Source organism: Choristoneura fumiferana, chromosome Z (genome assembly GCF_025370935.1).
Source record: "Choristoneura fumiferana chromosome Z, NRCan_CFum_1, whole genome shotgun sequence".
Classification (NCBI taxonomy): Eukaryota; Metazoa; Arthropoda; class Insecta; order Lepidoptera; family Tortricidae; genus Choristoneura; species Choristoneura fumiferana.
Genome location: NC_133472.1, coordinates 28,870,859 through 28,884,261, shown reverse-complemented (window position 1 = coordinate 28,884,261; position 13,403 = coordinate 28,870,859). Strand labels below are relative to the sequence as shown.

Here is a 13,403-nt window from a genome sequence, read left to right as displayed (position 1 = left end):
TGCTATATTAGTATTATTAGGCAGGTATAGATTAATTTCTCAGAAACTGTTCCAATGATTTTGATGAAATTATGTACCTATGTGGACAAAGTTTTCCATTCCAAGTTGATTTAGATGATGATTGGTGTTTTGGAGTCTTTTTGTATTTTATTTTATTTCAACTCGAAATTTTGGATTGCTGAGGACCTGGGTTCGATTCCCAGTGCTGGTCTATTTTTCTGGTTTTTCTGTGCATCCATGTCTCAGTTTGTACTTTCGATTTGATTTAGATGGGTTTTATAACGAACTAATACTTGCCCCATAAAAAGTCAGTGGGCATGTTCCTCGCATGTTCCATTAAAAACGCTATTTAAATAAGTACCTACATAAATATCTAGAGTGTGGTAGAAATAGACTCAAAAGTCAGATTATTTGCGGTAGTTCTTTGAGTGTCCCTTCAAAGGAACTAATGCCTTTTTTCGCACTAGTTCCTTCACAAGAGATGAAGGAAGAACTGCGTTAATTTTTTCGCCTTTGTTTCTTTCACAGTAGGTAGCAGCTTCAGTTCTTGTAAAGGAACAAGGGCGAAAAAAACCGCATTAGTTCGAAAGGAACAGCCAAAGGAACTACCGCGAATAATCCCAAAAGTCGCCGAGCGAAGCGCGGTCGCTCAGATACATCGACATCTATGTACCTTACGGCACATAGATGTCAATGCTCAGATATAATTTATTATTTTTTCTATAAGTTTATATTCTTAAATATTTTTAAGTAAAGTTAGTAAAGACAAAAAGTTCCTACCTACCTACACAGTTGGCAAAAAAGCTTGTATTAAAAATATTGTTTTACAATAGCAAATCTGTATAACTAAGACTATTTTTATGTACAATTATTTAAAAAGGAACAATTGAGGTTACACTAAACTATCCTAAAAATAAATTAACTATCTATTTTATTAAAAAGAGTTTAACTGTTACCCGGAGCGCTTGTCCAACGGATTGGCCGAGCGCGTACTGCTCCCCCAGATGCCTGGCGAAGGCCTTCCCGGGATAGAGCGGGTGGAAGGCGCCCCCTATGGGCCGGAAGGCGCCGCAGCCGAAACTCTGCAGCGCTGGGTGCAGGAACTGCGGCGCCATGTGATGCAGGAACCCTTCCATTATCACTGCTGCACTCTAAAAAGTCAGACATGTTATAATTTTTAACGAAAAGCAACAAAATGTTACTCGCAAGCGACACTTGGATTGAAAAACAGCACAGTTTGAATTACACTTTAGGATGGGTCCATATTATGTATCATTTTGGCAACACTCGTTAGTTTAAGAGCGTTGCATGATCGCCTCCAAACTATACCAATCATGATAATAGGTACAGTATTTGACAACTCCTGAATTTGCCATATTCTATACATATATGTTTCCATAAAACATTACAGCCTAGGTTTAGCGAAAAAAAACAGTCCGACTGAAAATTGAATTTATAGTGATTATTAGCAAAATACTTTCTCTATACTGTAGGTATGGTGGTGCTACTTGCATGCAACGTCACACGCTAGTACTTTGTCTATACTGTAGGTATGGTGGTGCTACTTGCATGCAACGTCACACGCTAGTACTTTCTCTATACTGTAGGTATGGTGGTGCTACTTGCATGCAACGTCACACGCTAGTACTTTCTCTATACTGTAGGTATGGTGGTGCTACTTGCATGCAACGTCACACGCTAGTACTTTCTCTATACTGTAGGTATGGTGGTGCTAATTGCATGCAACGTCACACGCTAGTACTTTCTCTATACTGTAGGTATGGTGGTGCTACTTGCATGCAACGTCACACGCTAGTACTTTCTCTATACTGTAGGTATGGTGGTGCTACTTGCATGCAACGTCACACGCTAGTACTTTCTCTATACTGTAGGTATGGTGGTGCTACTTGCATGCAACGTCACACGCTAGTATTTTCTCTATACAGTAGGTATGGTGGTGCTACTTGCGTGCAACGTCACACGCTAGTATTTTCTCTATACAGTAGGTATGGTGGTGCTACTTGCGTGCAACGTCACAAGCTAGTATTTCTCTATACAGTAGGTATGGTGGTGCTACTTGCATGCAACGTCACACGCTAGTACTTTCTCTATACTGTAGGTATGGTGGTGCTACTTGCTTGCAACGTCACACGCTAGTACTTTCTCTATACAGTAGGTATGGTGGTGCTACTTGCGTGCAACGTCACACGCTAGTATTTCCATCAGTCTAATCTTGAATTTCGAATCTTTATTATACTTAACGCTGTTATTACGAGTATGTAAAGGTAACTTAAAAATTTGTTAATTAAGTTTTGATTTATAAAATAAATAAATAATATTTTAAATATCGTATCGTTGGTGCTACGCAGCGAAGATGCTATAGGTAGGTAAGCTAAAATTATACAAATGGGGACCCACCCTTAGGCACGCAGAGATATCAAATGATTATAAGCGCTCTGTTGAAGGAATGAAAGCTAAGGGCACTTATGTGCATATATCCATCCCCACACGTCTAACGCTACAGGACTGAGGAAGTCCGATTTTGAATTAAAATAATATGGAAAAAAAATACAAAAAAACTACAATTCAAATACAATTTTCAACTAGATGACAAAATTAATTAAAGCTGCAATTTTCAACTAGCTTTAGGCTGCTTGTTTTTACAAGTGAAATTGCGTACAATTTCCAATGGTATTTTCGACTAAAGTGAATTCAATAATAAGTAAGTAAATACCTACCTACTTAGAAGCAACTCATTCATAAAAAGGTTTTTTTAACGCACGCAAGTGCTAATAAGCGATAGACGGTGATCTTATCTCTATAAAACAGCAATGAACATTAGAAGCAAAATACATAGGTAGCCACCAGTAGAAAACCTTAGAAAACGCTATTGCTAACAAATCTGTTTTTTTTACAGAAAACTATAAAATACGGTGGGTTACGACCACTGAAGCAAACAATGATGAGTGTTTGTTTTGAAAGCGGTATTACGTCGTCAATACGGTTAGCATAACACTCGAGTCCAGTAGCGAGCCTCGGCTTCCAGCTAGAACAATAAACGCTGACCGTTTTTGTGACTGTCAATGTAGGTGGTCGTTTTAGAGCTGCCTTGTCTTACGATCTAGCCTAATACAATTTTAAATGTTGTTAATTGTCTTGTAAAAACTCCTATCCGTGATAGATTTTTCTATCAGTCGTCACATCCGAAAATACATACCTACACTACATAAATATAGTGCGAAAAGGATGTTAATGAATGTGGCATAAAAACAGATTTACGGTGACTATCTCGTAATTCACTTTTTACAGTTGGTGATTTTTAGTTTGAATTTAGAACACTAATAATACAAGGTGTCAATTAAATAACTGAAAACCTAAACACCCCAAAAATATTTTTTTCACTTTAAGTTACTTGATTGCATTTATTTTTGAATACCTTCATTATTTTAAAAGGTATTCTTATGTGTTGCTAACTCTATAATTCTGCTTCATTTCTAGCTCTATACTCATAATTTGTTTTTGTCAGTAGCGCTTTGATGGTTTTGTTTAAGACCATTTTAAACTAAAGGTTTTAGAAGAAAATTACACATTGGCAGCAAAACGGCCAGTATTAAATTATCAAAATGTATGCAACCTCTCTAAAATATTTCATTGGCTACTGTTGCAGTCGTATCTTTTAGACATCACTGATGGCATCACTGATGTATACTTACATCAGTGCTGGGCATAATAAAAAAAACGATTTCAGAACACAAACACAACCTATAGTCTGTCAAAAAAGAGAAGAAATTAAAAAGTGGCAACACTGTAGTGTCATCCCTTTCAAACCATGTCAAACCAAAAAGGGAGGACACTACAGTGTTGCCACTTTTTAATTTCTTCTCTTTTTTGACAGACTATAATTTAAAACACGGTGTAATAATTCTACTCTCGATTTTGAGCAAACTACTTTGTGGTTTTCAGTTATTTAATTTAAAGCTTGTATAAAGCTAAAAATTATACATTATAAAATAAAGCGAACTCGTCACCCAAGTCATCAAGACCGCGCTGTACCTAATTTCAGAGATGCCAGTATACAGTATACTATATTAATCTTACGTTAATTTTATAAGCAAATTATCGTGCAAATAATCGTGCGTATAACTGCCCACAAATTATAAAGTAGGTATTAATTGTGATTGTCCGTGTTAAATGTCTTTACCGGAAATGTTATCTCTGCCCCTAGACGATTTCTGCCCTGGGGGCTGTTTTGAAATTAAGTACTCTTGCAAAAATAGTTACCGCGAAAACTTTGAAATTGTTGTAGCTAGAGCGTAAACAATAAATAAACGATTAAAATAAATTGATTATTCTCACAATGTCGTCAAGTGATATTGTCGTGAAGTGTTGAGCAAAGAGCAAAATAAATAATTGATAATCTTTTACCGCCGAAATCTAGAAAGATTTATTTAAAAACCTCTGAAAGTTTTGTGGACTGAAGGAACAAGAAACACAATAATTCTTTCACAGAAAGCGTTTTATCGCAATCGAAGTGAAAAATAGAGTTTTCACCTCCAGACTAAAAGTCAATATGAACCCTCGGATAAATAGACCCCCTCGCTAAAGCTCGGGTGGCTAACCACTCGGGTATATATTGGCTTATTTTAGTCCCTCGATAAAAAATATACTATTGTGTTCTGGAGTAAAGAAGTTTTTTGGTAAAAAAAAAGTTTACCCTGAGTTTTGTGTATTTGATTTTGTTTTGCTATCGGAGTTTTACTAATGTCCAAATTTCAAGTCAAACCGAACGACCGGAATTCGCTTGCAACCAGTAACATAATTAATTATGTTTTCATCTCTCCTGTTCGGAAAGTTTAATTTTCATGGGTAGATAGCCGGATGGAAAAATGCGTTTTCATCTCTAGGGTGGAAAGTATTTTTTTTTATATTTCGATTAGCCACGGAGTCGAAGATAATTGAGTTACGTCAATGACACTTTTTTCACGTTTCGGCATGGCCATCTAGATGCACGTCGTGACCAAGGAGCTTATATACAACACTGCAGGTTGAACGCAGAACATCCGTTTGAAACAAGAAATTTGATCTTTATTATGTCACGAACATATGCCATCTCTTTCTTTAGTTAGGTTAAGAAAGAGATGGAATATATAAATAAGTAATAAAGGTCAAACTTTTTCGTTCGGCGATCAACCACCAGTTTTGTATAAAACGGTCGTGACCAACTTGATTTTTTTATAATCGGCCGTGGCAAGTGGCCAGGTCGAAAAAGTACCGTTGGAGGTTGAATATAAATAAATTAAATTTATATATTATTCTCACATTTTGTAGTATTTTACTGTCCTCACAGTCGAAATGAAAAGTAGAGTGTCTAACTCGGGTGAAATTACCTATTTCCCCTCGAACTATTGGCGCTCTCACTTCGTTAGAGCGCCAGAAATATCTCGGTTAAAATGGGTCACTTTCCACCCTTGGTTATCAATCTACTAAATAGTTACATTGAAAGTAACATAAAACCAGTACGAGTAAGTAATATTTTTATCATCATAAATTTCCATTTACTACTTCTGAATAGCATATTGTCATAGGCGTGATTTAAAAACAAGAAAAAAAACAGCCATCTGACTTAGTTTAACTTCATTATTTTCGGGTAAGATTTGTAAAATATCCAGGATTGTATTGAATTGAATTGTAAACTCTTTATTGTACATAAAAACACATGTCATGAAATTAACAAATAACAAAATAATAAGAATAATGGCGAATTATATTAGTTATTTTAAGTTTCCCCAATATTTTTTCAAAGCCTTTTTTCTATAAAAACTAGTCCTGAACTATATGCGTATACAAGCGCTAATTAGCTTTAATATGGCCTGGTATAGGAACTATAATGATGTAACGTCGAACTGCTAATTACTTCAAACGTATCGGTTTAGCGGTACACAGGCCGTAGTGTTGCAGATAATCAATGTATGTCCAACCTCTTGCGCCTTTGACCATTGTTCTGTTCTGTCTCAAACAAGGAGACCGCGCTGTTGTCTCAAACAATAAAGCCGTGCACTTCCTTGATTTGTGACGGTCAGACTGCGAGTGTTAGCCACATTGCTTCAATTAGCCTAGGAACACGGATAAGGACTTAAATCACTAGTAGTAGTAGAAGAGAGTAATCCTTGTTCGTATTTGTCTCAAAAAGAGCTTGCCCTAAGAAGTAGCGGAGAAAAATATTTGCCCAGTAGTTTACTTTACGGTAAAAAGGGTTGCTGCCATTTTATTCTTACACTTAAAATATATTTACTAGGGCAAGGTTCTCGTAGGTAGCGGTACGAGAAAAGTATCTGCATGCAAGTGTACTATACAGTATTTGACTATTTTGTATATGTTTTATAAATTAAGTATTAACAATGCCTGTTATCGAATAGAGAAACAATTTTTAAGCAACCTTTACAAATAACAAAGTTATAAAGGTTTGAAATTCAAGATTAGAAAGAGAAAGACATACTGGCATGTGACGTCACACGCCAGTACCGCCATACTTGTTGCATAGAGAAAAACGTTTGAGAAAGAGACAGGTATACAGATTTTTCAAAAAATCACTATACATCCAATTTTCAACCGATTTAAATTTATGTCAATATTTTCAGAATAATATTAAGATATGGCAAATTAAGGAGTTGTCAAATACCGTATTATCTCAGGGTGTGTTAAGACCACTAGTTTTTCGACCGAAGGTTACAACAGGGATCATCAGTTGCACTTCCTTCTTGACCTAGCGATGACGTTCTCGTTTATACTTAGTTAAAAAACTAATTTAATCATGTTGTTCCTTTTCTCCTCCTTAAGATGTTCTCTTCTAAAATAGTAAACGCACGATGCTGAATAAGTTATAAAAATCCACTTCGTTTTTCTCCTTTTTTATAACAATGGGTTTTAAGATGCATCTCTCCTCCCCGATTAAACAATCTGAAAACCTTGTCATTAGTTTTCTTTTTTCTTCAACTTATCCTTTCCGGTCTTCTCCAGCACCTAGACTTAAGAGCTTCCAGTCTGTTTTTTCTCTGTGTGTCAGTATGCAGCTCTCACTTCAGTAAAATGGTATTATGCTCTGAATGTATACGTAGTTAGGCACCATAATAATTTTGCATACCTAATAATGGGATGCACAATAATACACATATCGAATTATGTAATATTAATGTTATTAATAAAAAACAATTTTTAGGGCTTCGTACCCAAAGGGTGTCAACGAAACCCTATTAATAAGACTTCGTTGTCTGTCAGTCTGCCCGTCCGTCTGTCACGGGCTCTATCTCTGAGTCGTTATAGTTAGACACTTGAAATTTTCACAGATTCGGTATTACTGTGGCCGTTATAACAATAAATACTAAAAACAGAATAAAAAAATATTTAAGGGGGCTCCCATACGACAAATGTGATACGTTTTTTTGCTTGGTATTAATAACGACAGCAGGTAGACGCTTGAAATATTCACAGAATCAGTTGTATAATCACTTGAAAAATAAATAATTAAGTATAATAAATTAATATTTAAGGGGGCTCACATATATAACAAACTTGATTTTTTTGCCGTTTTTTTTTGCTAATGTCTAATGTTGTATAGATAATGGTACGGAACCCTTCGTGCGCGAGTCCGACTCGCACTTGGCCGGTTTTTTCTAGTTTATCGGGTGGGTGGCGGCCCGATCCGGGTTCCAAACAATTAATAGGTGCAGTTTAGAAAACTAGACTAGATTGCTATTAAAATATAAATATTTGGCTATGTAACATTGTAATTTATTACCTACCTAGTTGCAATTAATATTATGCTGATTTCAGCGTTACTCTCATGTGTTCGCGGCCTTACCATAGCTTAGGAGCAGTTGGCGCGCGTTACTTGCAGCTATCCGTTCTATTGTTGTTACACGTAAACACTCGAGAAAAGAATAGTATGGCCGGAACCGACGGCGTTAATACCTCCGAACGTAAACGTTATGAAATGATACACATGTTGCATTAGGACGTCAGCTCATTGCGACTGCGTAGCTACGATACTCCACTTATTATATCCACAAACGTGCTACAAACGAACGATATAATTTTTAAGCTGACTAAACTATCCCGATTAAATTTTTGTCTCACTTGTATGTTAAGTTTCCGTTATTTTGTGCTCGCCAGTAGGTGTACGGCTAGTGTGTCTGAATTAACTCTTAAATTGCTCAGCTTTTTCACTGGTCATGCTCGTAATAATTATATTTAATTATGCTAAATGTAGGCATGCATGACTTTTTATTTTATGCTCTAATATGCAGTAAAATCTTCATCTAACGCCAAAATAGCCACGAACCCACAAACGAGAAAAGTTTATAAAACAAAGTTTTTATTATTAATGTTTATACAATTATTCTTTATTTTTATATGAATTATTAATATTTGCATGACAAAAACCTATGACATCATATAACTATAATGTTCTACATTTACAGCAAATAAAATTTCATTTCATTTCATTTGAATAAACTAATAAATCTAGGCACATCTAAAAAGTTATTATTACAAAAGTAACAACGCATGAAAAATAAAATTAACACTAATATTTACACCCTCGACTGTCACTCACGTTTTGTATACCGGAGATGCACTTTTTGTATAACCGAGATGGTAGGCAGGATGATACAAGTCTTTATATTTGGTTTGTGTTACTGCCACAAAAAAGTACTTTTACTGATTTGAAAAATAGTAAGTATATTTAGCTAAATCATGATAAAAAATATGAAGAGAAAAAAAAATTGATTTTAAAGGGTTTAAAATTTCATTTTCAGTGTTTCGTAAGTCAAAATTGTTAGGCAATTTTACCGCAATATTGACTTTCTGACTGTAAGTACTTGGGTAAAGCAAATCTATAGATTTTCGTAACTTTTTTTACTAGAATGGACATCAATATACATCAGATTGTAATAGGCCAATAAGCGGCAATAAAAAGGAGCAAGCCCTGGAAAGAAATACAGCCGGGCCTGATTTATGCTCGATAGGAATGCGCGCCGCCCCCTTTTCAATAAGTTCTCGATAAGAATCATTGCGAGCCGCCGCACCAACGAGGCATGCAATTAAAATATAAGTTGGTCCGTAAGATATCTTAAAAAAAAACTTTCCTATCATTTGCTCAAAAATTCAAATCGAAAAATCACAAAAACCAATTTTAATAAGTAGATGACAGGGAGGGATGAGTCTAACAACTGGTAGCATGGTGTACGGTTGTGTCACTCTGAAGATGAGCTCTGGTTGAGTTCGAAACGCGTCATTGTAGTGTGGTGGTGGTGATAGATGGGTTTGTGTGATTTGTGTGTGTTCTTACAGTGTGGAGGTGGAGGAACTGCATGAACACGCATATTTTGCATAAGCTTAGCTATCGTAAGGTCGCGGGTGAGCAAGGAAATTATTTTAGTTCATAGATGACAGGGTCCCAGTGGCGTAACATCGTAACGTCCTTTATTCCCACTCTTTTTATTGTCACGTCGGTAGGGCATAGCTCGTGTTGTGTAGATTTGGTAGTTTCAAAATAAGCACTACAGATTGTAGTTATATTCGTAGTTTTTTGGAGTCCGTTAATTATTTTTACATTTTATTTATTTATCGCTTTTTGGGGTCACTAGGGTGTACAGTCAAACAAATTGAATCATGACCCAGGGCCCTTGTGCTACTAATGTCATGTTGACATCTCATACTTTTGTCAGGGAAATCATAGTGAAATTTATTATTAAAAGGTTCCACCCTGGATCATGATTCAATTTGTTCGACCGTACTCAACACCCTATATACTTTCTACACATTTCATACTACTGACCGATGTTGCTATTCTTTTCATTTATTTTATTATTTAATTTTACGGTAAGTATTCTCATTAAGAATTATTTAAGTTTTGTGTTTTGAGAGTGGAATTGAAATCATTGAAATCTGTAGAATAAAGTTTTTTCCCATGTCTGGTAAAGGAAAATGTATTAAGGCATCGTTAATCATATTGTTTGATCTGTATTACAAATACTTTACAATAAGTAAATATAATGTTGCAAGAAAAATTCACCCAATTCTTTCCATGCTCAGGATTCTTAAAATTTTATCGTATTCTACAATAAAAATCAACAAAAAGGATAATTTCGCTTTGCGTTGAAAATAATTAATGCAGGCATTACCATTAAGTGTCAACGAAATGATGATGTAATCCCATTATATTTTATCTCGAAAGCAGCTGAAGTAATCTCTGAAAAGTGCATTAAAAATTACACAGATAGTCTTTGAAATATTTATAAGTACAAATGACATGAAACACTTAACTTATGTTTTGGACGAATTCGCATTCGTTTTCGCAGGTGGTAGCCTACCACTGGTAGGACCTTGTGCAAGGTCCGCACGGATTGCTATCACCATCTTGCTCGCTAATCCTGCCGTGAAGCAGCAGTGCTTGCATTGTTGTGTTTCGGCGTGGAGAGCAGCAGCAGGTGAAATTACTGACACTTGAGGTATATATATTCCATCTTAGGCCTCTAGGTTGGCAACGCATCTGCAATACCCCTGGAGTTGCAGATGTTTATGGGCGGTGGTGATCTTTTACCATCAGGAGATCCATTTGCTCGTTTGCCATCCAGTCGAATAAAAAACAATCTTGCAAGTTAAACTTCACTGACTTGTAATTTGGTATACATATGTATGAAGATTCAGTGACAATATAAGTGCCTATACAGTCTACCAAAAAACATGTAGTAAAAAACGAAGACTTACAAAAATTAACATTTCCAGTATTTAGAGATGTGTATATTCTAATAGTTTACCTACTGACAAACAATCCCTAAAAGTACTTTCAAAAACTAATCATAAATATAAAATTAAAATACAAAAAATGTTGTGAACGCTAATATCGAATAGCAATTTTTTTGCATTTAATAGGATTTTTTATTCGATAGGGTGCAACTACAAAGTACATCACCACCAAAAAGCAATTGCCGCCGCCCTTAGACACCCATGACATAAGTGGAGAGCGGTAAGTGAGTCGAGCGGTCGTGCTAATGCTTGTGCTGCTCGTGTGTAGGTATATACTTCCTATGAGTCTTTTTTACTCTTTTAGTTTTTTAAAGTACTTCTGATCTAGTTAAACGGAAAAACTTAAAAAACAACCTTAATTGAATTTAATCGTCTCTGCGCGGTAGTTTCTTGTTTGATAAGTGGAGTATTTGCTTAATAGTTTATTGAATCATTTTTAGTTTCACCATTAACATCTTTCCGTCTGCGACTTAGCTATTACGTGTACTGTACATTAAACGTGAGTCGACAAAACTGTAAATAGAATAGTTTTTAACAAAATATGTGGTACTTATCTCCCCTACACAGAAAGTGGTGATGATTTTTGCCTGTCTTCCACTTGATGTGGATAGTTCTTTCAAAAATATTAAAGGTTCATGAAAACCATTCTTTGATTTAGTCACATGTTTACAAAATATAGGTTTTAAGCTGCAATTTTTTTAGTATGAAATGGAAGCTAAGTAAAATATTTTTTTTGACATCCGATATATGCATGACATAACATGAGAGAACGAAGTTAAAAGGAAAATTATCAAAGCTCTATATCCTTATCTAAACTTTGAAAGACTAGTAAATATTCGACCAAAACAATTGAATTTAACGCAAGTTAAATAAAATAAAGTAAATGTACGTGTGCCCTGCAGTGCGCGTCATCCAACGCGCGCTTGGCCGGATCTTTATATTACTTTACTTTAGGTTTCAATTAGAAATAACAGCGGCTAATGTAAATAAAAGAGAAATTGTAAAAGATTTTGTTTCTATTTCTTCCCATCCATCCATCGCCCAACGTGATAAGTTAGAATAAAACTAAGTATGTTTTTTTTGTTCATTGTTGTGTTTTTTGTATAGTTTTACTTTTACCAAGTACAATTTTACGTAATCTACTCGTAATAAAAATGAATTCTTAATTTCTGTGGTGACGCCATAACTTGAGAACGACTTTACCGACTTCACCTATTTTTTTTCAAGTTTTCTTTTACTATGTAGAAGGTAAAACAAAAAAACATAATGACTATACTTTTCTAATAACATACTAATACAATTGCTAGGATTAAAGACATAAAACTTAGCGCGGGTATTATAATGCAACGTTAATAACGATTAAAATTTTGGGAATTCCAATGAGAATTTTTGGGGCATCTCACAATTTTGAATGAAATATTGTATGTAGATAGCTGGCAGTCTGGAATAACATGTAAGCTACTGTCTTTATCCCAAAGTTCCCACGGGATTTGGATTAAAATACCAAAATTTAGACCGCAAGGATTAGAGGGATGAAATTCGGCGCGGATTTTTTTGTGTAACATTAATGAAGTTCACGATGTAATGTTTGGAAAATTCTGCGGGATTTTTTGTGAAATCCTGGAAACTTATTTCCATTGCTAGACCTATTAGTTTACGCGTGCGAAGCCATGGTGGAAATAACCAACGGCCTGTTATTATATTAAGGGGCTGTTTCACCATCCGTTGATTAGTGTTAACTGACGGTTAAATGTGACGCCTTCTCTATTTGTTTTGTTCGACTAGACGGAGACGGCATCACATTTAACCGTCAGTTAACACTAATCAATGGATGGTGAAACAGCCCCTAAATATGTACATTTCCAAAAGAATGAAGCAAAACTTAGTTAAGGTTACTAGAAAAGATTTTATTTTGTAAAATTAATAGGTACAGAGAATTCCCTGCAGAAAAAGAATCTTAGTAGACAGTTAGCAAATAGTTTTATTAATCATTTTATAATTTTAAAATTTTTTTTTAAGTTAAAGTATAACGCAGACCGCTGAAGAATTTTATCTAATCGCAATTTTTTTTCACTTACATCTCTAAGTTTTGCGGTAACTCAATTATTTTACCTAGACCTATTTAAAAATGATTGAATAGTTAAAATCACTAGAAAATATCAAATAAATAAAAAATTCGTGTTTTAAACAATAATATTGAACCGCGCGAAAACATATTTTAAAATCACGCCTTTTGGGCGCTGTAAAAAAATTGCAATGATTTCTATAAACTTAAGTAACTTACCTTGCAACCGGCGGGCGCACTGCGTAACTTGGAAGGGTAAGGCAGGAAAACTCGCGTGTAACCCGCGTGCTCGGAACGGCGGACGACCGGCGACTACCGCCGCCGCCCGCGCGCTGGGCGGCCGCGCCCCAGACACGCCCCACGGTGATCTCCACAGAAAAATCCAATTACCTATTCATTACTGAAAAAAGTACCCACCAATTGGACCATCGAATTAAGCCTCTGTTACTATGACTGTATAAATTTGTCGGAAAATTATATCTCGAGCGTTAAGTCCCTGAATCTGAACAGCCGATTAAAGCAAAATTTAAAA

General features: G+C 35.4%; 1 protein-coding gene across 1 annotated transcript in view; it reads right to left on the bottom strand.

The window, feature by feature from the left end:
• Positions 1–13,174, bottom strand: part of LOC141433571 (uncharacterized) — a gene marked incomplete in the record, with an annotated part of 24,322 nt that extends 11,148 nt beyond the window's left edge. The window contains 2 exon segments of the mRNA XM_074095677.1: positions 957–1,151; positions 13,091–13,174. Coding sequence (XP_073951778.1) covers positions 957–1,136 — 180 coding nt within the window.
• Positions 13,175–13,403: the final 229 nt, after the last annotated feature.